At 45.1% G+C, this 27,933-nt stretch overlaps 1 protein-coding gene across 4 annotated transcripts; it reads left to right on the top strand.

Moving 5' to 3' along the window:
• Nucleotides 1-234: 234 nt before the first annotated feature.
• Nucleotides 235-19,204, top strand: LOC142923696 (uncharacterized). 4 transcript variants are annotated; one of them, XM_076064654.1, is made up of 5 exons: nucleotides 235-382; nucleotides 1,452-1,499; nucleotides 12,366-12,491; nucleotides 14,210-14,237; nucleotides 16,027-19,204. In XM_076064654.1, the coding sequence occupies exons 1-5, from the start codon at nucleotides 255-257 to the stop codon at nucleotides 17,566-17,568; spliced, it is 1,872 nt and encodes a 623-aa protein (XP_075920769.1). In that variant the 5' UTR covers nucleotides 235-254; the 3' UTR covers nucleotides 17,569-19,204. The 4 variants fall into 4 exon arrangements, with proteins under 4 accessions (XP_075920769.1, XP_075920770.1, XP_075920771.1 ...); XM_076064655.1 differs by lacking the exon at nucleotides 12,366-12,491; XM_076064656.1 differs by lacking the exons at nucleotides 12,366-12,491; nucleotides 14,210-14,237.
• Nucleotides 19,205-27,933: the final 8,729 nt, after the last annotated feature.

Genomic DNA, 27,933 nt, shown 5'->3' with positions numbered 1-27,933 from the left:
TCAAGGAACTCCCCTCCACAACGCACCTCCGCGTGACGTCACATCGGCTTCATCTGCCGTTTCCCGTGCTTGGAAAATCGTTTATTCTTTTTTCTACCTTACGTGACTTTACCGAAAGTATGGAAAATTCTTATTTGTGCAAAGCCACGCTCAATCGGTCCATATGTGGGTTTGGACAATTAACATAATTTATCATGAACACAATGTATTAAATAATTATGCATCCGCTTACAGCAGCCTCGCCCAATCACTCCATGTATGGGCCCGAAACTATTTACAGCGCTAGTGACGTAATGTCACCCCCACTACCAGGCACCTTCCGCGTGACGTCACGAGACTCGAGCCTGCTTCTCTCTGATCGCTACTTCGTTTGTTTCTCGAGGTAAGATGTTTACATCGTAGTTATTATTGTTGTTTACCCAGGTAAAAGCCTCGCTTCTTCTTTCTCTCGTAGGGACATCAGCTGAGTAGCAGCTATGATGGATTGATGTCCAGGTTGTGACATTGCAACAATGCGATGTGGGGCCTAGCTATGCAGGGCTTGCCTCCTGCCCTTGCCTGATTGATTTGCTTGAATTGTTTAATTTGTCTTATCCTGGCTGACTACCTCACCGAGTCTCGATCATCGAGTTCAGGAGCCTTAAGACAACTTATTTTTGTTGCATTGGGGAGTGCGATGCTTCTGCGCATATTTCCGACTCCGTAGTTTGCGGTTACTTTTTCAGCATTGGAACGTGTGGACGATATTTCACCATCAATCAAGACGTTTATTTCCCGAGTGAAGTCTATTGAGTTGAGAGGCTCTTTGATGTAAACTAAGAACTGGTAGTTAAACGGGAGGCGTTAAGATGCTCAAACACCAAAATAGATACATTTTGCAGGCATCTGCATTAATCACACATACTTTGTGAACATGCAAACAAACATGCTCAGATAATATATGCATTGTCTTTGAAACGAATTGGCAACACCAGACAGCATTCTGTATGGCCTAGCCTCACAAGTATCAGACGAGAGATCGCCAAAAGACAAACAGAACTAGGCCATAAAGAAGGCTGTCTCTGGTGTAGTCAATCAGTTTCAAAGACAATGCATATATCCAGAGAGTGTGTTTGCATACTCGCCACAAGTACGTGTGGTTAATGCAGACCTGATGCCTTGAAAAAAAGTATTTGGTGTCAACATCTTAACACCTGTTTTATTGCCAGAAAGGGTAAAACTTATTCTTATGTTTCATACTTTGATACTGGCAAACGCGTCCCATGGTATAGTTTAGAATACCTAGTGCGGTGTGTAAACATCGTCATTCGGGAGACAAAGGCGGCCGGGCGTGGCGCTGGACCCACTCACCCTCTCGTGTGCCGTGTCGGCCTTCATAGGTGCTCGCAAACAGCTCTTGCCCCACGTCTGTTCATGATATACCGGGGATCTTTGTCTTTGTGCAATTGTAGTGACTCATTGTGCCCCTTCCTACAAGCAAGGCAGCATCAGAACTCAATGTAAGTGAATATTTGTTTTCGTTTCATGTTACATTCTTTTTAGTTTTATTTAATTTACTATACAGCATTGCATGCAAATCTACAATATTTATAACTTTTTTACTTTAATAATGTTTCCCTTTTTTTGCTGAACCCTAACACATTTCATAACAGACCGTATGAGCATTTAAATACAGTACATTATTGTGTTCCTACTTATGAACCGGATGTCAGGAACTAATTATGGTCGTAAAGCGAGGACTGCCCCAACTCATTTAATTACACACGCACGAAAATACGAACGCGCAAAACACATGCTGATTAATTAGCAAAAAAACAACAGACAAACCGTTAAAACTGAGAATTTAAAAAATAACCATTAAGTATTACACTCAGGAAAATAGGTGAAATAACATACACATTTACACACACCCATGAATACATTAACACTGTAACTTGAATAAAAAATAAAAAGGGGGTAAAAACTATGAATTTAGAACAAACAAGTAGGAAGTACCCAGCTTTTCCCAGGGAAAAAACATTTCAAAACTTCTCTTAAATAACACAACACACATACACAAATACTAAGCTATTAAGAAAGCGCGGCGTTCCGTTTGTCCATTTATCCGTACGGTGCGAAAGAAGTTCCACATACATAGCTGCAGGTTGCTTTCAGCTGTTGCTGCTCGTCACCGCGTCGGTGTTGGTGCCCTTGTACAGGCAGAGCTCGCTTAGCGCTCCTGGAGAAGCGCGCATGAAATCGCCTCTACATGGGGTCATTGTACTGTTGTCTATATTGGGTTGTCGCAAAAATAAACTCCTTAAAAAAGTAAAAACGGTTTTATTCACAACTTCGTTTAACTCACGGTCGAGAAGTACGTCAATGATGTGGCGCCTGCTCCCACATCAACGCTTACTTGAATTAAGTGATTACTTTATAAATGAATCTTCAATGTAAACTTTTGTTTGTGTGGAGTGAGGGTGGCCGTAACTCTTTCACACGGAGCAGGCGCGTCCGAGACACGTGGCGCCTGCTTCTTGGGCGAGGCGTTTCGAGAGTTTAGGGACCGTGGCGTTTTTGACCTACACAAATATATATATAAATAATAAGGCGTCCATACAAAATGTAAATTGCTTTAAAGCAGCGAATTAATATATTAATTATTGACGCTTTTGATACAGCCATGCATTGTCACCGGATTTGAGTACGTGTGCAAAATTTTGAATTGATTGGACAACAGAAAGTAGACTAAATTTTGATTACAAGATTTGACCACGACAGGAGTCAAGTTAAGTAAAACCGTTGAAAAAGGTGAAAAAATGCGTATTAAATATTACGTGTGCAATATGACAATTATAAACAAGAAAATTATTCAAACTACTAAAATATGAATTCTAGATTTAAAGCGTTCGTGACTGCAAGGATCCATACTCTTTGGTTCTATTCGGTAAAGTCACGTAGGTAAAAAATAAAACAACCTGATACCATTGAAATAATTGAAAATTTGGTCCAACATGGACTAGACCCCGATACACCTGCACTGGTTAGGCACTGCCTCAACAATACCTACTTTACTTAGAATGGCTCCTTCTACAAACAAAATGAGGGTACCCCCATGGGATCCCCCTTGTCACCAGTGATAGCCAATATTTTCATGGAGAAATTTGAATCAGACGCCATCCAGACTTCCACCCTCAGACCTTCCCTGTGGAAGAGATGTGGATGACACTTTCGTCATTTGGCCACATGGCCTCCCAGCTCTGAACCTTTCCTACACCACATCAATTCTAGACATCCCGCCATCAAATTCACCATGGAAGTGGAGAAAGATGGCAAGCTACCATTCTTAGATGTTCTGTTTGAGAGGAGACCTGATGGCTCATTGGGGCATTCTGTCTACAGGAAACCCACCCACACAGATTCCTACTTGAAACCTGATTCCCACCACCACCCAGCCCAAAATAAGTCTGTAATCAAAACTTTATACCATAGGGCTCATTGCATTTCGGACCAACACCACCTGACCAGTGAATTAAAACATGCACACCTGGCCCCAAAAAGAATGGACACTCTGACCGTACCATCCGCCAAGCTGTTTCTCCCTCCATACAGAAACAACCACTTGATACTCCGGTCAAAACCATGACACTACCATATATAGCAGGCGTTACTAAAAAGATTTCCAAAATTCTAAACAAACACAAGATCCAGGTCCGGTTCAATACAGTACACAAAATTCGTGATCTGATCCCGTCCGTGAAGGATGTCATTCCTGACTTACAGTACCCCGGGGTTTACAAATTGAGTTGTACCTGCGGTGATTGCTATATCGGGGAGACAAAGCGACATGTCTCTGACCGAATTCGCGAGCACAAATCAGATTTGAAACACGGCAAAACTAATTCTTCTGCCGTAGCTGATCATTGTTACAACGCTGTGGGTGATCACGATATAATTTTCTCCGATACCAAGGTTCTTTGCAAACCCACGGGTTTTTATCAGAGATTTGTTCACGAGGCAATTCAGATCTACAAACACAGACACAATTTCAACCGAGAAGATGGTTTCAAATTAAGCAACCATTGGAAAGATGTTCTAAATCGAACCAAACATTAAACTAATTTTCAATGGTACAGTATATTTTTCAAGTAGTGGTACCCCAAACTTTCGCAGCTCTTAAATTCCCTTTTCACACCATCAATAGGTAAACCCCCTCCCCCCCCCGCGCCAACCGGCATGGACACCCGCATGTACACCACCTCTATGCTAAGTCGGCCAATCAAATGCTAATTTTTATGCTAATTCCTTTGTTAAGGCACCTTGTTTCCTCGCACACAGCTTAAAGGTCGCGGTCTGAGCGTGGCTGTGTTTCACTCCAGCGCTGTCCTCGAGACAGCCTGATCCCATCACCTGATGAAGGCCGCTTGTGTTGTGGCCGAAACGTCGTGATTTTTGTTTTTTATTTTTTACCTACGTGACTTTACCGAAAAGAACCAAAGAGTACTAAAATATGAATGGTTATCTTAATTTGAATATTACAATTGTGTAATATATGTAAAAAGGTTTTTTTAAAGTGTGAGTACCCTCGATATAAAGGTATTCATTAATTTATTTTTTAAAAATTCAATGTTTATGCGATTTATTCCTTGTATTATGACGCAATCATTGAGTATCATGAATAGTCAATTATTATGCATTTAATCAAAGAAATGCATGCATATGATCAGGAGCGATTGTCAATTATAAAGAACAGCTATTCCGACTTTAATGAATTCAAGATCATTTTGTTTTCAATTAAACAGTTAATAGATTCTCACATTAATCACAAGTTATTATTGGCTTTTAAATTGTTTAGGGGTATGTATTATCAGTCGTGATAATAGTAATCACTCACATTCAAGCTTTACCGATTCTCGCTTTATCAATTACTAGCGGGATTGTACCCGGCATTGCCTGGGGGAAAAATATATTTCAAAACTTGTCTTCTCTTAAAAGCATAACATATACATTCACAAATACAAAGTTATTGTGAAAGCCCGGCATTCTGTTTGGCCAAAAAGTGATAGAAAGTGGAGGGTAAATAGTTGATCTAAAAGGCTTCCAAAAATTGTCGACCCCCCCTAAAAAAATATTTTTGCCCCCCCCCCATAGGCATGTATACCTATGTAGTGGGTTCTAATCAGGCGCACACCAAAACTTGGAGGCAACACGTTTATTCACGAACACAACCAACACTGCTCAACATGGAGGCAACACGTTTATTCACTAACAACCAACACTGCTGAACGTTCCAAGGTTAACTATGTACATTAGGGGTTAACTATGTAAGGTGGTAACCACCATTCCTAACCACTTGAACGGAATCTCTATATGGTTGAACCAGAACAGCCAAAACGCCATCTGGTCGTCGTGTGCGGAGACCGAAGAGCGAGGTTTGAAGAAGGCGACTTTATTCCAGCCACGCTCCCTCTCGGGACTTGGCTTTATAGCTCCTGTAGTGTAATTTCTCGATCCTTCGCGGACGCTCTGGGTCTATATCACGTGGCCCACTCACCTCCTTCTGGGGGCCCCCGTGCCCCCTTGTCCGGTCATGTGCTCTCGTGGGTTCACCCAGACTGTCAGGTCCTGACCCGACCTCCATGACATCCGGAATCTGGACTCTAGTGAGTCAGCGAGACGACTGTGCGCGTCCCTGACGAGCACCTCCAACGAAGGCGAGGCGCCGCGCGCCCCAACTGCGCTCTGCTCCGCCGGCAGCGCCTCCGCACCTTCTTAACAGCCGTGGGCGGAATTCAGCTTCTCGTCGTCTTCGTCGTCTGACGCCCATACATGAACTCTGCGACGTGTAGACATGACTTGTCTACCGCTAGCTACAGCTTAGCAAGTTGGCCACTTCCGACACCAGTTGTAGTGAGTCCAACTGAGTCGCAGACGTTGTCTTGGGAGAAATACTATTTATTACAGTAACTCAACATAACATAACACAACTTACACTTGGGTGTTGAATGCCCATCTAGCCACGCTATGGCAGAACTAGACATGGTTCGCTATCCCAGCCCGGACCACAAGCTGGGTCCCGGACCACGTGGCTAGTGGCTTCTTCTACCCGACGTGGATCTTCTTCAACAACTCGAAGAACGCCGAGCCCCTCTTGGGGCCCCCATTGCTGTATTTTCCTGCATATAGCCCGCATACGCATATAACCCGCAGACGCATATACCCCGCAAAAATAGCGTTTTGTGTAAAAAAAATTCAGATAGCCCGCACCTCCATATACCCCGCATGCATTCATATCTTTAACGTTGTTACCGCAGCTTAATTCTATCATATTAATACGAAGTTTACATTTGTAATACATTCCACTATCAATTGTTGACGTTAAAATCATAACGTGCACAAAGAAAACAAACTAACTGGAAACGGGTGAACTTAAAACAGTAAATAAGTAACTAAAGTAAATATCCAATAAATAAGTAACACATAACTGGTAGATAAGTGAGTACAGTTTTAGCACTGGTAGATTGCGCACTGTGCAGACAATAGCGGCACTACGGTACGCCATTGCCTCGCCCCCAACCCCCCACCTCTCTCTCCCCCCAGCTCTCCCGTCGCCGGTAAACAAAGTGCGCCCACTTCAAACATTGTCGTTTCATTGTACAAACAATTCTATTCATTTACAATGTGATAACATGTGCAATTTTAGTGTGAGTGGTTTATTCAGCAGTGCTTTAGTCAAAGGTAAGTGTTGCATCGTGGATAGTCCTACCATGAAAAAATTAAACGAGTTATGACATCACACGTGTAAATTATTTTTGGGATAGCCCGCACCTCCATATATCCCGCAGGGTCTTGTTTTGTTTGTAAAAAGTGGCATACCCCGCGGGTTATATGCGGGAAAATATGGTATATCGGCCTGGGCTGAGGCTGGCTTCTCCCCTCGCTCTGCCCACCTTCTGACTCTCTCGAGCTCTTTCCCGAAGGCTCCCGAGAGCTCCTTTATACCACATGACCGCCCAGCGGCCCCTGTCCACCATTCGGTCATGTGTCGGTAGGTCAACCAGCGTATCATGCCCCAACGTAACCCTGGCTGGCTGACACTCTCGCTCCCTCACCGGGAGCCCGCACCGCACACTCTACGTGGTGCTTCCGCAGTAACCAGCGCTCACCCAAGCCTTGCTAGAGCTGTTACTACTCCCAGTAACCGGACTGCACATAATGACAACATTATCCACCGTGGCCTCGCAAGCTCGGCACCACACAGTGACATTCACAGTCACTACAGTATCTACCTAATCTATAGTATCTATTTGCTCTATAGTAGTATCTACTCACTATAATAGTAACTACTAACTCTACAGTCGTATTTAGTGACTATAGCAGTACCCATTGACAAGTAGTTTTTGCTGACCGTAGTTTTTACTGAAAGTAGTAGTATCCACTAACTATACAGTAGTATCTACTGACTCTATAGTAGTAGTTGTCGACTGGCTGCAGTCTCGTATCTGACTGTAGCAGTATTTATTGACCATAGTGGTATCTACTGACTGTAGTAGTATCTGCTGACTCTATAGTAGTAAATACTGACTCAACAGGAGTATCTAATGACTATAGTATCTACTTAATCTATATTCGTATCTCTTGACTCTATAGTAGTATCCACTGAATATAGTAGTAACTACTAACTCTATCGCAGTATCTACTGACTCTATAATAGTATTTGCAGACTCTATAGAATGATCTACTATCTCCAGACTGTAGTATTATCTACCGGCTCAACTAGAGTGCCATGGCTTTTAGTAACCCCTTTCCTACGGCCAGCACTTCCACACCCTATCCTGTAGGGCTGGCACTGCACGCCAAGCGTGGTGCCATCTAGCGCTATCAACCAGCGCTCACCGAGCCCCTCTAGGGCCGATACTACACCCACATCATAGTGGTGTCCGCGATGTTGTTACATCGCACGCCGTGCCTCTCTCGGGCCGGCACTGTACAGTGACATCCCGCGATGTCACTACAGTAGTATCTGCTGACTATAGCAGTAGCTGCCGACTCTATAGTCATATCTACCGACTCTACACCAGTATCTACTGACTGTAGTCGTATCTTCTGACTAGAGTAGTTACTAACTCTATAGCAGTATCTGCTGATTATAGTAGTATCTGCTGATTATAGCAGTATCTACCGACTACAGTAGTAACTACTGACTTTACAGTAGTATCTACTGAATCTATTGTCGTATCTATTGACTATACTAGTATCTACTGACTATAGTCGTAACTACTAACTCCATAGTAGTGTCTGCAGACTCTAGCGTAGTATCTGCAGACTATATAGCAGTATATGTTCATTATAGTAGTGTCTACTGACTCTATAGTCGTATCTGCTGACTCTGCAGCAGTATATACTGAATATAGTGGTATCTACTGACTAGTATTATATATCGACTCTACAGTAATGTCTACCGACTATAATAGTAACTACTGACTCTACAGTAGTATTTATTGAATCTATAGTAGTGTCTATTTACTCTATAGTAGTATCTACTGACTATAGTAATGACTATTAACTCTATAGTAGTATCTGCTTACTCCATAGCAGTGTCTGCTTACTCTATAGCAGTATATACTTTACAGTAGTGTCTACCAACTCTATAGTCATATCTATCGACTCTACAGTAGTATCTACCGACTCTTATCGCCATAACTAATGACTCTATACAAGTATTTAGTGACTCTACAGTAGTTTCTACTGACTGCGGTAGTATCTGACTCTATAATAGTATCTATCGCCTCTATAGCAGTCGCTCCTATACAGTAGTATATACTGACTATAGTAGAATATACTGACTAAAGTAGTATCTACTAACTCTATAGTAGTATCTACCGACTCGATAGCAGTATCTACTATCACTACAGTTGTATGTACTGACTGTAGTAGTATCTACTATCACTACAGTCGTATGTACTGACTGTAGTAGTATCTACTATCACTGCAGTCATATGTACTGGCTGTAGTAGTAACTACTATCACTGCAGTCGTATGTACTGGCTGTAGTAGTAACTACTATCACTGCAGTCGTATGTACTGGCTGTAATAGTAGCTACTATCACTGCAGTAGTACGTACTGGCTGTAGTAGTAGCTACTATCACTGCAGTAGTATGTACTGGCTGTAGTAGTAACTGCTATCGCTGCAGTAGTACATACTGGCTGTAGTAGTAGCTACTATCACTGCAGTCGTACGTACTGGCTGTAGTAGTAGCTACTATCACTGCAGTAGTACGTACTGGCTGTAGTAGTAGTAGCTACTATCGCTGCAGTAGTACGTACTGGCTGTAGTATTAGCTACTATCGCTGCAGTAGTACGTACTGGCTGTAATAGTAGCTACTATCGCTGCAGTAGTACGTACTGGCTGTAGTATTAGCTACTATCGCTGCAGTAGTACGTACTGGCTGTAATAGTAGCTACTATCGCTGCAGTAGTAGGTACTGGCTGTAGTATTATCTACTATCGCTGCAGTCGTACGTACTGGCTATAGTAGTAGCTACTTTCACTGCAGTAGTACATGCTGGCTGTAGGAGTAGCTACTATCACTGCAGTAGTATGTACTGGCTGTAGTAGTAACTGCTATCACTGCAGTAGTACGTACTGGCTGTAGTAGTAGCTGCTATCACTGCAGTCGTACGTACTGGCTGTAGTAGTAGCTACTATCGCTGCAGTAGAACGTACTGGCTGTAGTAGTAGTAGCTACTATCGCTGCAGTAGTACGTACTGGCTGTAGTAGTATCTACTATCGCTGCAGTCGTACGTACTGGCTATAGTAGTAGCTACTTTCACTGCTGTCGTACGTACTGGCTATAGTAGTAGCTACTTTCACTGCAGTAGCACATGCGGGCTGCAGTAGTAGCTACTTTCACTGCAGTAGTACGTGCTGGCTGCAGTAGTAGCTACTTCCACTGCAGTAGTACGTGCTGGCTGTAGTAGTAGCTACTTTCACTGCAGTTGTACGTGCTGGCTGTAGTAGTAGCTACTATAACTGCAGTAGTACGTACTGGCTGTAGTAGTAGCTACTATCACTTCAGTCATACGTACTGGCCGTAGTAGTAGCTGCTATCATTGCAGTAGTACGTACTGGCTGTAGTAGCTACTTTCACTGCAGTCCTACATACTGGCTGTAGTAGTAGCTACTATCACTGCAGTCGTACGTACTGGCTGTAGTAATAGCTACTGTCACTGCAGTAGTACTTACTGGCTGTAGTAGTGGCTACTGTCACTGCAGTAGTACGTACTGGCTGTAGTAGTGGCTACTGTCACTGCAGTAGTATGTACTGGCTGTAGTAGTAGCTACTTTCACTGCAGTCGTGTGTACTGGCCGTAATAGTAGTTACTATCACTGCAGTAGTACGTACTGGCTGTAGTAGCTACTGTCAGTGCAGTAGTACCGACTGGCTGTAGTAGTAGCTACTGTTACTGCAGTAGAATGTACTGGTTGTAGTAGTAGCTACTATCACTACAGGAGTATCTAGCTACTCTACAGGTATTGTATCTACCGACTCAATAGTCATATATACCGACTCTATAATATTATATATTGACTCTATAGTACTAACTAATAACTTAACAGAGTGCTGTGGTGAGGCCTAGTCCCGTGCAGAGACCCGGCCTTGCGTAGATTGCCCAGCCGGATACATTTTTTTCAGCCTGAGGATGACTGCTTGTGTTGCGATCGAGACGTCGTGATATATTATTTTATTTTTCTACCTACGTGACTTTACCGAAAGAACCAAAGAGTATGGATTCCTGCAGTCATGAAAGCTTCAAATCAAGATTGACTATAGTAGTACCTACCGATCCTATAGTAGTAAGTGCACACATTGCGGTGAGGAGGGGGGGAAAGAATAGCACATCACACTGTGAAGAACTTACCTCAGCGTTGTGTATTTTGCATTTTAACGCAAATGAGAATTCCCCTCAACCCCCACTGATCGCGTGTGTGCGTTCCTCGGGCAACCACCACCACGAGCCAGCGTTCTCGCACATGCGCAGATGCGTGTTCTGGCGCCACCCTGTGCTTATAAAAGGAATAAATTGTTAATATAACTACAGTACTTTAAACTTGACAGATGTTAAATACGAATGGCGCTTTTTTGTCCCGGCGCATATCGCGTGGTATCCGTGTACTTTTTTGATACGTAAATCCCACAGTTTGTCAGTTAAAAACGTCACAAGCTACCCGCGCAGAAAGACAGACAGACAAAAAATGACTTGTAGGTAAGATAGGCAGTTACGTCAGGTCTCAGATTCAGATCTCGCCGCAGGATACAGTTCTCGAAATTGATAAACATGATGCATGAGTTAGGAAGGAAGCACTTAGACCCCTTTTGATCTAAGCAATTTTAATTTGAACTTACATTTGTAATGGTCCAACAGAGGCGCACACACTCGTGTGGAGGCAACTCTATTTATTTAACACAACTGCAACACAACAGCAACAAGACTCCCTATACATAAGGTGGTGACCACCGTCCTACTCTCACTAACACTCGGTACTACTTGGCGTGGCCAAGCCAGGAGGCTACTGCTTAGCCACGGTGACTGGAGGCTTGTATTTTCCGAGTCTTCATGTGATAGCTTCATCCCAGGCACCAACAGCCCCATTCTTGAACCCTCGAAGGCTCAACTGCCTGACCATCTGACCCTCAGGGTCCCCCAGGGCCCCCGGCCCTCCTCTTGGATCCTGTCACGTGTCCGGCTGGGGTCACTCGGAGTGCCATGGCCTGACAACTCCCGTGGCACTCATCAACAGCCTCCATACCGAACAGGCCATGACGTCACGCCTGCCGGCCCAATATGGCAGTGACGTCATGTGTATACAGGCCCGACATAGTAGCGACGTCATATGTCACTACACGTTGACAAAAAAAATACAGGGTGTTTCAAAAGATGGACCCGATTTGAAATCACTATCTCTGCAACCACGAGCCGCCCATGAATGAAAACTCTTACCACTTGAAAGGGCGGGGCATAGAGTTTCAAATAATTACCACTAGATGCCTCCCAGCACACAAACAGCCCCTAGCCTCAGTCATTCGCAAGCTGGCGACCCCGCAACACAAGGCGTTTTGCGTTCTGCAGTTCAGCAAGACTGAATCCGTAATTTCGATGCAGCGTGCGTTTCAATGGCGTTTTGGCATTGATCCGCCAATGTCAAAGAGCATTCATCGTTGGTACCGATGATTTGAGGAAACAGGCTGTTTTTGTAAGGGGAAGAGCACAGGGTGACCACGCACCTCACACGCAACTGCAGAGCATGAGGGTAATTCCCCGAAAGTGAACGTGTTTTGTGCTGTTTCTCAAAGAAAGGTTTATGGCCCTTTCTTTTTCGAGGGAAACACAATTGCGGGTCAAGCCTATCTGGAAATGCTGCAGAAATGGCTCTTTCCACAACTTGATGAAGATTCTGATGACTTCATTTTTCAGCAAGACGGAGCACCGCCACGTTGGCACTTGCAGGTTCGACGTTTTCTAAATGACACACTGCCTCAACGTTGGATAGGTCGCACAGGACCCCAAGACTTTGCGCTACACTTTTGGCCCCCAAGATCCCCAGACACCACACCCAGCGACTTTTTCTTGTGGGGATACGTCAAAGACCGTGTTTTTGTGCCACCATTAGCGACTAATCTGGATGACCTCAAAAACAGAATCACGGCAGCGGTGACTTCAGTGGAAGAAGACACTTTGAGAGGCATTTGGGACGAATTCAACTATCGTCTCGATATTGTCCGTACAGCAGGTGGAGGGCACATAGAGCATTTATAAAATGGTTAGTAAAACTTGATAACTCCTTAAACCGTTTAACTTTTTGTGTAATTGTAACATTTTGCCATCGTTAAATATACTGCTTTGAAATTGGGTCCATATTTTTGAAACACCCTGTACTTACCAGAGTGGAACTTCATTACACATTCAAATATACTCATCAATTCATACTATGGTTAGGAAAGCATTAATGATCAAATCTCAAGATCTCGTGATGAAAAAACAAGTTAACATCTCAGAATGCAGTATTCCTGATGGTATGCATGATGTGGAGCGAGTGTGTGTGTGTGAAGATTGCAGTTGTATACACAATTCACAAATTATAAAATGTGGTGTTGGTGTGAGTTAATTCATGCGTGCTTCTTATACGAGGTTGGCGTCACCAACTGTAAGCAGTGTGGTTACATGGTGAGTGAGTGCAAGTGTCGGTGTTCATCTTCTGTCTTTGTACCCGAAAATGCCTCCAGTCCCACAATGAGTGTTGAATGGTAGGCTTGGTTCACTACTGGAGTGCTCTATGCGCACACTGCCTGCTGCTCGTTCACAGGGTTGTCTGTGCACCCTGCTCGATCCACAGCTGTAGTGTTGGGATTCTTGAACCAGCACCACTGCCAGTTGGTTATCAGCTGCTCTGCCACACGTTCGCGGGATGTCTGCGCGCTAGGCTCTATTTGCAGCTTGAGTATGCTGTGCCCACTCTGGCCAGGACGCTTGCTGTTCATCAGCAGCTTGGTCGCACGTCGCAACACTTAACTCGGCACGCTGCAAGTTGGTCACCGGCAGCTTTGAGAGTGGCTTGGTTGCGAGCACCTGTTGCACACGCTCGGAGCTCAACGGCGTGGCCAGCCACAATTTCGGGCGGAGACTGCATGTGAATATTCTGACACTCAAAAGCCTCTTCACACTTCATACAATGTGAGTCAGGTTGACTTGACAACAAACAGAACTCTTCCAGCCTATAGCTTAGACAATGTTTACAAGCACACTCATTATTGGTGCGTAGCTCAAGTCTCCACTAGGATGTTTTTCCAACAATTTCCTGGCACCACTTAGCTTAGTACAGTATTGGATTAAAAAAAAAAATTCCTTCACACAATTGCATGCTACTCAATGTCTGTCTGTATGAGGGAGAGCTGTATAAGGCCACCAGGGGTGCTTATCAACAATTTTCCTCGAACACATAACTTATATCGCAAAATAACTTTACGGAGTGCTTGACTCTGCAAGAGACTGGGCAGGAATTCCACACAACTCCCCCTCTGCCCCACTCCGCCTTTCTCTATTTAAGGCCTCGACACAGAGACGTTATCTTTCTGTGTGTCTATGTGTGTGTCTCTGTTTGTATCTGCGTGAGTCTCTGTCTGCTTGTGTGTCTGTGTGTCTATGTTTTGTCTCTCTCTCAAATTTAGCAATCTTTGGAGGAACGTAATCAACCAGGTGGGGTGTTGACTTTTGTTGGCCGACTTTCTGTGTTGTATTGCATTATTTCCAAGTTTACTATGTTTTCTCATTCATTTGTACCTGATGATGGTTGCTTGTGTTGCAATCGAAACGTCGTATTCCATTATTATTTTATTTCATTTCTTTCTACATGATGTTACCGAAAGAATTAAAGAATAATTCCTGCAGTCACGAAAGCTTAGAATTTAGTAAGAATATAAAAGTTAAATATGGCTGCTTTCAGGAAGACTCAGAGTCTGCCTTGGCAAGAATCAAACTGTTAGCTACTCGGAGCCTTTGCAAGACTCAAAAGATGTGTTTGATTGTGAGCACCACCTTTGCAAGAGTGAATTATACAATTTCTGTATATTGTTATACAGTAATTTCTACCTTATTTAAGTAATTACCTCGGCCACGTTAGAGCCCGAACCTCCTCCCACTGTTACGTCCTCGAACTTCCATTGGGTCATCTTGAGTTAATATCTGGTTCTGGCTTTTCAGACATCCAGGTGCCTAACGTCATAAATTCTACCATACTTCCTTGTTTTCGGAGATCTCAAGATTTGTGTGAACACCAACCCACTTAATAACCCTTGTGATGTCTATCGACTCAAAAGTTGGCTCCTAGTTTATCTCATGGTGTGTGTGTGTTTCCGCACATGTCTTTAGGTGTGAAAACGGCCTCTCTGGTTTGCTGAGTTTGAATCTCACTCATGATAATTAGTGGCGGTTATCTGAACTGGTCCTGGTCGCCCTCCCCCCCCCAGGTCGACTCAGCCTTAAAATGAATACCGAGTGTGGCATGTAAAGTTCGCCACTGGGGAGACAAAGGCGGCAGGGTGTGGCCCTGGTTATACACCCTTGACATATATTTGGTCGTGGAGAATTGGCATGATAAAAATATATTTATATAAAACAGTCGGTTGCCTATTTATGGCCTTTTTGGTAATGTCTGTGTTCGCTCAAGGAAAGATCTTCACAGGTTTGTGCCACTTATTCCAAGCTCTCAAGCCTGTTCTGGTTTTATGCCCATTGAGTTTTCCAACTCTTGGAATGCAATGAATACACATATGTATCTACAAGGAACTATGATATTGAAAATTGACAATATCACATTTCATAGTTTACTACAGGAGGTGCCTTTCCCACGACGTTATTTATTTTGTATGAGCAATATATGAGGGCTTCATTTGGCTATCGGTAAGAGCACTAATACTAATGCAGACGGTAAACATTTCGTAAATATAAATAATTTATTTCATAACATCAATCTGTATTATTTATTCTACTCACGAGTGCATTCTACTGTACTCCTACAAGGCAAAGATGGGGCACGAGATTGGAGGAGCTGCTTCTGCACTCCCACTCCGGGTCATTATCAGAGAAGAGCTCCAGTACCTCTGTGATCTGAGTCTTGCCCTCAGTCTAAATTTCTGTGGTAGAGCCTTAGGCTCTGTCCTAGTCTCGTGAGTTCTCACCTGGCTTAACACACTCTAGAAACATGAAATGTGATCGTGACCACAAATAGTGATAATCGAGTTTTGGGGGATGGGGTTTGTTTGGCTCAGAGCGTGGTGTCGCTCTCAATGTCTGAGCGAATGATGGGGGTTGGAACGTTTCCTCGGCCAGCGCTGCAGCGCATCCTCACTCGTAACTGCTTTGTAGATTTTAAATTTTTATTTTATTTAAAAAATCTTCAGGACAAAGGAATCAGCGCTGTATGTGGTCACACTAAGTGAGGTCTGCCTGTATATTGTGTGTAATATGTATGTACATATATCTGCAGATGAATCACATGGAGCAGAGCGACTTGGAACAAGCTGGAATTAAAAGACACAAATGCATCCAGTGTCCATACAGCACGGATCAGATGAGCAACTTGAAGAATCATTACAGAACTCACACTGGAGAAAAGCCCTTCAAGTGCACTGTGTGTGGGAAGGCATTTGCGCAATCGCCATATCTTAAAATACACCAGAGAACACACACAGGCGAGAAGCCCTTCAAGTGCGCTGTGTGTGGGAAGACATTCACATGGTTATCGAATCTTGACAGTCATCAGAAAACGCACACTGGTGAGAAGCCCTTCAAGTGCACTGTGTGTGGGAAGACATTTACATGGTTATCGAATCTTAACAGCCATCAGAAAACACACACTGGTGAGAAGCCCTTCAAGTGCACTGTGTGTGGGAAGACATTTACACAGTCATCACACCTTGACAGCCATCAGAAAATACACACTGGTGAGAAGCCCTTCAATTGCACTGTGTGTGGGAAGGCATTTACACGGTCATCACACCTTGACAGCCATCTGAAAACACACACTGGTGAAAAACCCTTCAAATGCACTGTGTGTGAGAAGGCATTTAAAGAATCAGGATGTCTTCATATTCACCAGAGAACACACACAGGTGAGAAACCCTTCAAGTGCACTGTGTGTGGGAAGGCATTTTCACGGTCATCATATCTAAACAGCCATCGGACAACACACACTGGTGAGAAGCCCTTCAAGTGCACTGTGTGTGGGAAGTCATTTACACGGTCAGGAACTCTTCAGGATCATCAGAGAACACACACAGGCGAGAAGCCCTTTGTGTGCACTGTGTGTGAGAAGGCATTTAAAGATTCCGGATCTCTTCGTATTCATCAGAGAACACACACAGGAGAGAAGCCCTTCAAGTGCACTGTGTGTGGAAAGGCTTTTTCATGGTTATCAAATCTTGACAGACATCAGAAAACACATACTGGTGAAAAGCCCTTCAAATGCACTGTGTGTGAGAAGGCATTTAAAGATTCAGGATCTCTTCGTATTCATCACAGAAAACACACAGGCGAGAAGCCTTTCAAGTGCACTGTTTGTGATAAAGCATTTGCAGAGTCAGGAACTTTTCAGAAACATCAGATTATACATTCGGGCGAGAAGCCCTTCAAGTGCACTGTGTGTGGGAAGGCATTTGCACGGTCACAAGCCCGAAAGGCGCATGAGAAGATCCACAAGGAGACGGTAGAATTAAGAAGTGAAAGACAAAGTGCTACATTGAGGACATCTCGTATAGAACAAGAACCAGAAGCAAACCCCAGTTTTGAAACATGGCCAGGTGTGAAGGTGGAATTTGAAGAAGCTAAGGTGGAATGTGAAAAAGTAAAGATAGAATGTGAAGAAGTGAAGGTGAAATTTGAAGATGAAGATTCGACTCTAGGACCTGACCTCCAGGTGGATGGAGGCAACGTGAAACAGGAGAAGCATTCAGACTCTGAGGGAGAGCGAGGGAACCTCCATGAGTTTGTGGAGGAATTGTGGGTGAAGATTTTGGACCGAGCAAAGTAGGAGGCACATGTGAAGCAGATTCTGTGGAGTTCTGTAACAAGGAACGTAATAGAAAGAATATCCAAAGCGTTCGCCTTATTCACAGGCTTCTCTCATTACAAGGTTGCATGCAGCTGTAGGCATCATCCAGCCAGAGATGAGTTTTCATTTAATGTAGTTGCTCCAGAGTTTTATAACCACCTAAGAAGTTTCATATCTTAAAATACACCAGAGGACACACACAGGCGGAGAAGCCCTTCAAGTGCGCTGTGTGGGAATACATTCACATGGTTATCGAATCTTAACAGCCATCAGAAAACACACACTGGTGAAAAACTCTTCAAATGCACTGTGTGAGAAGGCATTTAAAGAATGAGAATCTCTTCATATTCACCAGAGAACACACACAGGTGAGAAGCCCTTTAAGTGCACTGTGTGTGGGAAGGCATTTTCACGATCATCATATCTAAAGAGCCATCGGACAACACACACTGGTGAGAAGCCCTTCTAGTGCACCTTGTCCTCATTGACTCTAGGGCCCGACCTCCAGGTGGATGGTGGCAGCTTGAAGCAGGTGAATTCGAGCTCTTGACGGGGAGGGTGAGGCGATCCTTTGAGTTTGTGGAGGTGTGGGTGGAATTTATGGACAATGTAAATACGAGGGATCAGCACGTGTGAAATGGAGTCTGGTAAAATGTGAAACTCGGAAGGTGAGAGAGAATCTCCACAGTGTTCATTTTATTCACAGGCTTCTCTCACTACAAGATTGCATGCAGCTGTAGGCATCATCCAGCTCGAGATGAGCTTTCAGTACTTATATTATTGCCGTGCAGTTGTGAAATATTGTTGATTTGAAAAGTAGTAGGGGTGCCTTTCTTGATAATTAGCATTACAAATTGTTGGTTATGTATAAAGCGTGTTTGAGTATATATGAACCTTATGGCAGGACCCCAGGATCCCAAATAAACGGAAGTAAAATCGTAATTATTTTATTGGCGACTCCGTTCCTCCGTGCACACACGCTTCAACCCATCTGGCGCGGATCATTCTGTTATGTCACCCAAGCGCAGTGAGGACGAATGCGCAGAAGAAACAAAGCTTTGAAACTTTGATTGGCGCATCGTGTAAAGCTCGTCGAGAGGAATAGATTGCCGTATGGTTCGCCTTCAACAGACATAAAAGGACGTCGCAACGCAGTTTATGCGAGAGCCCCCAGGGTCCCACCATAAGGTTCATACAGTATTAAGCTTTGGATAGTGCAGCGTAAGCAAAAATTGCATTAAGCGAAAACATTTTCCCTATAAGTAGTAAGGATAACGTTTGGCAATATACGTGGTACTACGCACACCACACATGGTGGGACAAATAACTGAGGGTACTCTGCCACTGCGTTACTGTATTATTCTGCATTACTGTATCACTACCGCTCGGCTGCGCAGCTTAAGAAAGTAGTTTGTTGTCCACTGCTCAGAAACTACATTGCAACAGTGCGCATTCCGTGTTGTGCAAAAGTGGTCCCGAATGGAAGAACCACGTGCTTGTAAAAACAAGTTGTTTGAACACCACACGCTAAGCGAGGATTTTCTGAATTATGAAAATGGCTTCCCCGTGTAGCTGTACCTTTCGGTTTGCTGTTATTAAAATGATTTTAGCTGCATTTACTTGAATTACATTTTCCTATATTACATTTTCGGCTTTTTCCAACACTTAAATTAGGTTTTATGCAATATTTCAAAGACACCCAAACCCTCGGGTTTCTGAGCATGTTTAAGGGTCTCTGCGTGTACTTGGGTTTCTGTTCGTCTGTGGGTCGCCGCTGTGGTCGTCAATTTGTCTACGAGTCTCAACAATAACAGGAGCAAAGACAGCCGCAGCAATAGCAACAACAGCAGCAGCAACAACGTGCGATGGTGATAGTGACTTCTGCCTGGTTGTTTGCCAGCCCAGCTCTTGTGGGACTCTGAGCAAGCGGAGCAGTCTGGTCAAGCATGCCTCTCCTCTTCGTTGGAGAATTGGAGGCTATACCCAGAACTTTTTTGGCCTGGATCGACAAACCAATTCTATCTCATCCAAACATCACCGATACCGCAGTGGGACTCGTCAGCAGACTTGACCCAGCATCCAACGTGCAGAAGGAGGAAGTGCGGGCAGTGAAGGCAAAGACCCCCCATGTAGCCTTAACAGACTGCAGGGGCAAGTGCTCTTAGCGATCACTGATGAAGGCTGCAACGGTACACGAGGCGTTGAATGGCCAGAACCACGCCCGGCCGCCTTTCTCCCCAGTGCTGATGTTTGCACACTGCACCAGTTGGTAATTTGAGGCTGAGTCGACCTAGGGGAGGCCCAGGACCGGTTTAGATGATCCGCACTGGTGTTGGTGGCTGTGAGCCCGAATCAAACTCGGTTTACTGGGTTCGTAATGCAACGTGCTAATCATTGCAAATACAAACACCCCCGTATAGCCTTAACAGACTAGGACAAGTGCTGTTAGCAAGCACCTATGAAGGCCGGTATGACACAAGAGAGGATGGGTGGCCAACACCGCCCGGCTGTTGTTTTCTCCCTGGTGGCGTTTATTCATTGCACCAGGTACTAATTTGAGGCTGGTGTTTGCCGTGAGCGGGAATTGAACCCGGGTGCCGGGTTCGTAGCACAGCGCACTAATTGCTGCGCTACCACTCCCCACTGCGCACACACTTGCACATAACATCGTTTTCTAAACTGCGTCATCGCAATCGTTGGAGAACCACAGACAGCAGCAGCCAGGCGGTAAGGAGCCGGTATTACCAGCAATTGCCTAAGCTCTGCAGTCCTCTATAAAGTCGTTTTCAGCCAACGAAACAGGAGCACCAGAGAACCAAGGCGTGTGCGAGCGAGGTGGCAACACTATCCCATACATAAGGAAAAGATGGAGATTGGTCCACACTTTGCTGTAGCACCTTCTGGGTACGGCTCCTCGATGCCCACCTATGGGTAGGGATGGAGTTTCACAGCCCATCTGTGTGTGATCCACCAACCCTCACTGCTGCCTCCACAGCACTTTGGATCATCAGCCTTCAATCAACTGCTGGATGTCAAGGCAGTCTTTTTTTTGTTCTTACCTTTTTCTATGTTGTAACTTGCTGACCCGCCCCCTCGTGGACAATTGTATAAAAAGAGCTTCACAGCTCATCAGATTCCTCCAGTCTAAAAGATTCTGATGAGTGGGTGGTGAGTGAGTGCCCGGTTCCGCTCTGCGCGCTCTGCGGGGTAGTTTTGCTGATTACGGTCAACTGCCGAGCCGTGACGAGGTCCACTTTGTGGCACAGCAGCTCCCACTTCACGGCCACCACCACCTTTTCTGTGTGGCACAGTACGGGGTACAGCATGGGGTAGAGGACAGGGAACACCACGGGCTATAGCACGGGGAATAGCAATGGGGTACAGCATGGGGCACATCACGGGCAGTACACCAATACTTTAGGGGTTCGACGAGTTTAGATTTTTTTTCTCGCACCACAAGACTTCCAGTAACAGATATGTGAGCAGGACATTAAATATGCCACGCTCCAACAGACGAGAGCAATGATGAGCCTGATGTACAGTGAGGGAAAAAAGTATTTGATCCCCTGCTAATTTTGTACGTTTGCCCACTGACAAAGAAATGATCAGTCTATAATTTTAATGGTAGGTTTATTTGAACAGTGAGACAGAATAACAACAAAATCCAGAAAAACGCATGTCAAAAATGTTATAAATTGATTTGCATTTTAACGAGGGAAATAAGTATTTCACCCCTCTGCAAAACATGACTTAGTACTTGGTGGCAAAACCCTTGTCAATCACAGAGGTCAGACGTTTCTTGTTATTGGCCACCAGGTTTGCACACATCTCAGGAGGGATTTTGCCCCACTCCTCTTTGCAAATCTTCTCCAAGTCATTAAGGTTTCGAGGCTGACGTTTGGCAACTCGAACCTTCAGCTCCCTCCACAGATTTTCTATGGGATTAAGGTCTGGAGACTGGCTAGGCCACTCCAGGACCTTAATGTGCTTCTTCTTGAGCCACTCCTTTGTTGCCTTGGCCGTGTGTTTTGGGTCATTGTCATGCTGGAATACCCATCCACGACCCATTTTCAATGCCCTGGCTGAGGGAAGGAGGTTCTCACCCAAGATTTGACGGTACATGGCCCCGTCCATCGTCCCTTTGATGCGGTGAAGTTGTTCTGTCCCCTTAGAAAAACACCCTTAAAGCATAATGTTTCCACCTCCATGTTTGACGGTGGGGATAGTGTTCTTGGGGTCATAGGCAGCATTCCTCCTCCTCTAAACACTGCGAGTTGAGTTGGTGCCAAAGAGCTCCATTTTGGTCTCATCTGACCACAACACTTTCACCCAGTTGTCCTCTGAATCATTCAGATGTTAATTGGCAAACTTCAGACGGGCATGTATATGTGCTTTCTTGAGCAGGGGGACCTTGCGGGCGCTGCAGGATTTCAGTCCTTCACGGCGTAGTGTGTTACTAATTGTTTTCTTGGTGACTATGGTCCCAGCTGCCTTGAGATCATTGATAAGATCCTCCCGTGTAGTGCTGGGCTGATTCCTCACCGTTCTCATGATCATTGCAACTCCACGAGGTGAGATCTTGCATGGAGCCCCAGGCCGAAGGACATTGACAGGTCTTTTGTGTTTCTTCCATTTGCCAATAATCGCACCAACTGTTGTCACCTTCTCACCAAGATGCTTGGCAATGGTCTTGTAGCCCATTCCAGCCTTGTGTAGGTCTACAATCTTGTCCCTGACATCCTTGGAGAGCTCTTTGGTCTTGGCCATGGTGGAGAGTTTGGAATCTAATTGATTGATTGCTTCTGTGGACAGGTGTCTTTTATAGAGGTAACAAGCTGAGATTAGGAGCGCTCCCTTTAAGAGTTTGCTCCTAATCTCAGCTCGTTACCTGTATAAAGACACCTGGGAGCCAGAAATCTTTCTGATTGAGAGGGGGTCAAATACTTATTTCCTTCATTAAAATGCAAATCAATTTATAAAAATTTTGACATGCGTTTTTCTGGATTTTGTTGTTATTCTATCTTTCACTGTTCAAATAAACCTACTATTAAAATTATAGACTGATCATTTCGTTGTCAGTGGGCAAACGTGCAAAATCAGCAGGGGATCAAATACTTTTTTCCCTCACTGTACGTTTTCCCCTTGTTATGTCGCTTTGCAAACACGTCACTTTATTAATAATACCTCTACCTGATTTAGGTCGCCTCGACCCACACTTACGTCGCTAACAGCATCGTCCGTCCTTTCTCGTATCCGGCACCACAACCTTCGTCTCCACCTACCCTGTACACAAACTACTTTGCGTCGCGCATAAATGTGTACAGTACTGTAGAGTTCAGTATATTCACGTAAAATATTTTTGGTGATTTCGTGTACTCTATATTATTGTACCCTGTACAATAATGTTGAGTATAGGCAGTCCTTGACTTACGAACACACGCACTTGCGAACCAGCTTCCATGAAATATATATTTTCACGTTTACTTAAAACGCGAACTTGCAAACTGCACCGCGAATTTTCAGCGGAGCGATCCTCTACGAGTTGTAATGAGTCAGCCTCGCGTTGGGAATGACTGTGCGTGTTAGTCCTGATGGATGTGTGTGTGTGTTAAAGTGAGTGTGTGTGGGTGAGAGTGTGTGAGTGGGGAGTGGTAGTGTCGCAGTTAGCGTGCTGCGCTATGAAAGTGGCGACCCGAGTTTGATTCCCGCTCATGGCCAACACCAGTGATGACTAATTTGAACCGGTCACTGGCCTCCCCTAGGTCGACTCAGCCTCAAATTAGAACCTGGTGTGGTTGTACAAACATTGCCTCTGGAGAGACAAAGGCAGCCAGGAGAGGTGCTAGCCCAGGGGTGGGCAAATTTTTTGACTCGCGGGCCACAGTGGGTTCTAAAATTTGACAGAGGGGCCGGGCCGGGAACAGATGGATGAAGTGTTTGTGTGAACTAATATAAATGACATGTAAAAATCATTACATTAAAGGATTTGGTCTTTAACAGGTAGCAAAGCATTTGTTTGCAAGGCAATTTAACAAATTGCACGAACATGAACAATACAAAAACATGTCGTAACGTGACTGATCAAACATCTGAGGCCTGCGCCCAAACCAATTACCTCACCTGAACTTCTTTATTTTCTACATTAACAGGTTAGAGCAGCCACGCAGGCTGTGTGTCGGAGATTTGGCTCCAACCTCGCTGCAGCAACACATCACTTTCAGTTTCAGTGGGAACAGTGTTGATCTCCCATTTTTGTCAGTGCATCCAAGTCTGGAGTTATTTTGGTTGTGGCAATTCTCAGGATAGATCTGAGGTGCTGATCCATTAACTTTGATCTGTGACGGGCTTTGTTGGCGTTCATGACGCTGAATGTCTGCTCACACACATAAGTTGAGCCAAACAAAGTCAGCATCTTCTGTGCAGTCCTCCGGAGGTTTGGAAACGTGGCTCTGTTAAGTGAAGCATAAAAGTCATTCAGTTTAACAGAGTTGAACTTCTCCTTTAGGATGGAGTCAGACTGAAGATCATTCAGTTCCAACTGCAGCTCCTGTGGTGCTGTTTCAGAGTCTTGTGACAGGGGACAAGACACCAGCTGAAGTGACTGTTCAATGTTTTCGAAATCTGAGAACCTACGGCAGAATTCTCCATGCAGGTCGTCAAGTGATTTGCTGTATTTTTTTGCGTTTCGCGGTGCCTCTTCCTGCATGGCAAGTGTGGGGAAATGAGCAAAAGATTTGTTCGCAATTTATCTGGAGAACAAAGTGAGCTTGGATTTGAAGGCTTTCACAGGTTTGTACATGTCGTGAACAAACTGATCTTTCCCCTACAGTTTCACATTCAACTAATTCATGTGTGAAAATGTCCACAGCAAACGCAAAGTCACTAAGCCAGGTCTTCTCGCTTAGCTCAGGGAATTCGTCAGATTTCCCCATCAACTCCAAAAATGCGATGATGTCCTCTTTCAGCTCCCACACTCGTAACACTTTCCCCAAACTTAACCAGCGGACACGGGAGTGGCACAGCAAGTTCTAATGATCCGCATCAGTTTTCTCCAGGAATGTAATAAACTGACGGTGCTGAAGTCCCCTTGCTCGTATAAAGTTAACAAGTTTTACGCTGGATTCACGACATGATTAAGCTGCAATACAGACTTACACAGGGATTCTTGATGGATGATGCAGTGAAGGAAAATAAGATCCTGGTCAGGATTTTCCTCTTTCACTTTATTCTGGATTCTTTTCAGCAGCCCAACATTTTTCCAGTTAAATTTGGCGATCCATCCGTTGTGACATTGACAAGTTTACTCCAAGGTAGCTTCATTCTTTCGATGACAGCAGACACCTGGTTATACAAGTCCTCTCCCCGCGTTGTTCCTTTCAGGGACTCCATGGTCAAAAACTCCTCTGTTATCGCAAAACTGTCGTCAATGCCTCGGCTAAAAATGAGGAGCTGAGCAGTGTCTTTTACGTCCGTACTTTCATCCAGTGCTAGTGAATATAACTCAAAGGAATCAGACTTTTTGTGTAATTGGCTGGCTATATTTTCATCAATAAGTTCCACACGGCGAGTCACAGTCCTGCGTGATAAACTGACTTTTTCAAATTTGCTTTTGATCTCCGGACACAAGGTGTCTGCTGACTGTACCATGCATTCTTTTACAAACTCGCCTTCGGAGAAAGGCTTGCTAGCCTTTGCTATTTCGAATGCCACCAAAAAACTTGCCTTGGTAGTTGACTCTTGAATCGCAGTTTGTCGGTGAAAAAAATGTTGCTGAGTCTGTAAGTTAGCTGCCAACCTCTGAGCCGTAGCCGCCTGTTCTTGCGTTGACTGCTTGCTAGCGTAGTTAGCATGCTTCGTAGCAAAGTGACGGCTGATGTTGTACTCCTTGAAAACTGCGACAGTTTCTCGGCATATCAGGCATACAGCCTTCGATTGGACTTCAGTGAAATAGTATTTTGTTGTCCACTCCCTGTTAAACATTGGCACTCATTGTCCACTTTTCGTTACCTTGATCCGCTCATTTTACAAGAAGGGCTCACAGGGCAAAGCGAAAAAGTGAAGGAAGCACCGTATCTAACTCAGCAATGTAAACAAACCCTGAAAATGGCGCTGATGGCCCATAATGCATTGCGAGATCATGTGCCCTTTCGAGCCCTATACACCACACTCCCGATCAAAGTGCGCCATCTAATGGGGAATGGGGGCATTACAGGAGAAAGGTAAAATTTTATTTAATAATAATATTTGGACAAGCTCGGCGGGCCGGATTAAAAAACCCAAAGGGCCGTATACGGCCCGGGGGCCGTACTTTGCCCATGTCTGTGCTAGCCACTCCCTTGTGTGCTGTGCCGGCCTTCCTTGGCGCTGCTCGCTAACAGCAACTTGCCCCCACAGGCTGTTACGACCATACGGGGATCATTGTCGTTGGTGTCTGTGTGCGTGTTTCCACCATGGTGGGCTTACCGCAGCCTTTGCTTGGATATTTGGAGAGCCCCGCGTCGCTGCAATGATGACTGGTGGGGGCGGGTTGCTGGGGAGATGAAATCTACTTCGGTAGCCCGCAATCACAAATCACTATTTAATTCCATAAAAAAATACTTGCAGCACCTCACCGAACACCATCCTGAAGAGAAAGAACGGTAATCCATTCTCCGACCCCCAGGAACAGGTCTGCAGGTTTGCAGAGCATTTTTGTGAGGTCTTAGGGGAGGGGAATTCCCTCAGACAATATCATGGGGCAAGGTGGGGACGACCCCGGCTAGGTCTGCTGTGCCTCAAATATCAGCAGAGGCAGCCACCCCTTCTGAATGGTTGGCTGAGGTGCCGTCTTTGGAGGAAGTCTGAGACCAGGAAAAGGGCCGGGCAGAGATGATCTCCCAAGCAAAATGCTGAGGGAGATTGGCATCTGTGTGCAAACTGCCTACATGACATCACAACTGTCTGGACCACAGGACAAGTTCTGCAAAATTGGAAGGATGCCCTGGTGTTCCCCCTCTTTTAAGAGGGTGGACCGGCACAGATTTTAACAACTATAGGGGCATCTCTCTTCTCAGTGTGCCTGGAAAGGTCTTGGTAAGGATTATTCAACATCGCCTTCCCAAGGCATGCTGAGGAGAGCCTTGTGGAGCCCCAATGTGGTTTCAGACCAGGGCGGTGCTGCACGGATGCCATATTCTCTGTTCGTCTGCCATATTCTCTGTTCGTCTGCCATATTCTGTCCGTCTGCTACAGCAGAGGTGTAGGGAATTCCAACAAGACCTACATCTCTGCTTTATCGAACTCGTCAAGGCCTATGATACCATCAACAGGCCAAGGCTGTGGGCAGATCTTTGTGCTTTCGGAGTCCATGACTATCTGTTTACAATCATTAAGGGCCTTCATGATGGTGGGCAGGCCTGGGTAAAGCTACATGACCAGGAGTCGGAGCCGTTCTCTGTTAACCTACGGGTGCGACAGGGATGTCCTCTGGCTCCCACATCATAAGCTTTCCATGGCTGGACTGGAGGAATTTCCATCTGGTACATATTCAACGGGAGGCTGATCGATGCCCGGGTGCGGTCGAGGGATGGCTCCCTATTCGTCAACCATGTTACGTATGCTGATGATCTGGTGATTGCTGCTCACTCAGAGCAGGAGTTGGAGGTGCTGCTGCTGAACCTGGAGTATAGCCACTAAGAGGTGGGGTCTTACCATCAGCCCCACCAAAACTAAGCACCTGCCTGAGTATTTTGTGCCACCAATCACTCCACTCCCTCAGTTCCCCATTGGTGATGGAGCAGTTGTGGAGAGTTTCCCATACTTGGGCAGTGTGCATATTGACCAGCTCCAGTTTGAGAGCAAAAGTTCTCACTCCGAATCGGGCAGCATTATCTTTTCATCGGCTGCGCAATGCTGTGTGGCAGCTACCTGGTCTGTTGCTCCACACGAAGCCTCGGGTCTTCTCGGCTACAGTCATGCCCTCTCTTCTCTATGCTTGTGGCATGCCTACGATCCATCCTGGGTTTAACCAGGCTGCATTGCGTGAGGAGCTCACCAATCCTTGAAAATCTGGACACATTGGCATTAGTGAGCTCCTCCGGCAGGCAAGGCTGCGTTGGCTGGGTCATGTAGCCCGCATGCCCAGCCACCGCATGCCCAAGCAGCTTCTGTTTGGCCACATAGCGGGGGCTAAAAATGGGCACGACATTGGCTGGACAAGAGATTAACTGATTCGGTACAGGAGGATGTGGCGTTGAGTTGACTTGGCAAAGACTGATACCAGCAGTGTCAAGATCGGCCTGCGTGGAGGAGGCTCGTGAATGATGCTACTGGGCAGTTGGAGACAGTCGCCCTCCAACAACAATA

Source organism: Petromyzon marinus, unplaced genomic scaffold, assembly GCF_048934315.1.
Source record: "Petromyzon marinus isolate PM22_M1 ecotype Great Lakes invasive population unplaced genomic scaffold, UKy_Petmar_22M1.pri1.0 PM_Scaffold_58, whole genome shotgun sequence".
NCBI classification, from domain to species: domain Eukaryota; kingdom Metazoa; phylum Chordata; class Hyperoartia; order Petromyzontiformes; family Petromyzontidae; genus Petromyzon; species Petromyzon marinus.
This window is presented reverse-complemented; position numbering and strand designations above follow the sequence as displayed.

What these genes read in the sequence shown, in the direction of transcription:
- LOC142923696 (XM_076064654.1), top strand. Translation starts at nt 255, where the DNA reads ATGTATGGGCCCGAAACTATTTACAGCGCTAGTGACGTAATGTCACCC. An exon ending in TACTTCGTTTGTTTCTCGAG is followed by an intron (nt 383 to 1,451) that starts GTAAGATGTTTA and finishes GTGCAATTGTAG; the next exon opens with TGACTCATTGTGCCCCTTCC. An exon ending in CGCCACGTTGGCACTTGCAG is followed by an intron (nt 12,492 to 14,209) that starts GTTCGACGTTTT and finishes TCTCAAATTTAG; the next exon opens with CAATCTTTGGAGGAACGTAA.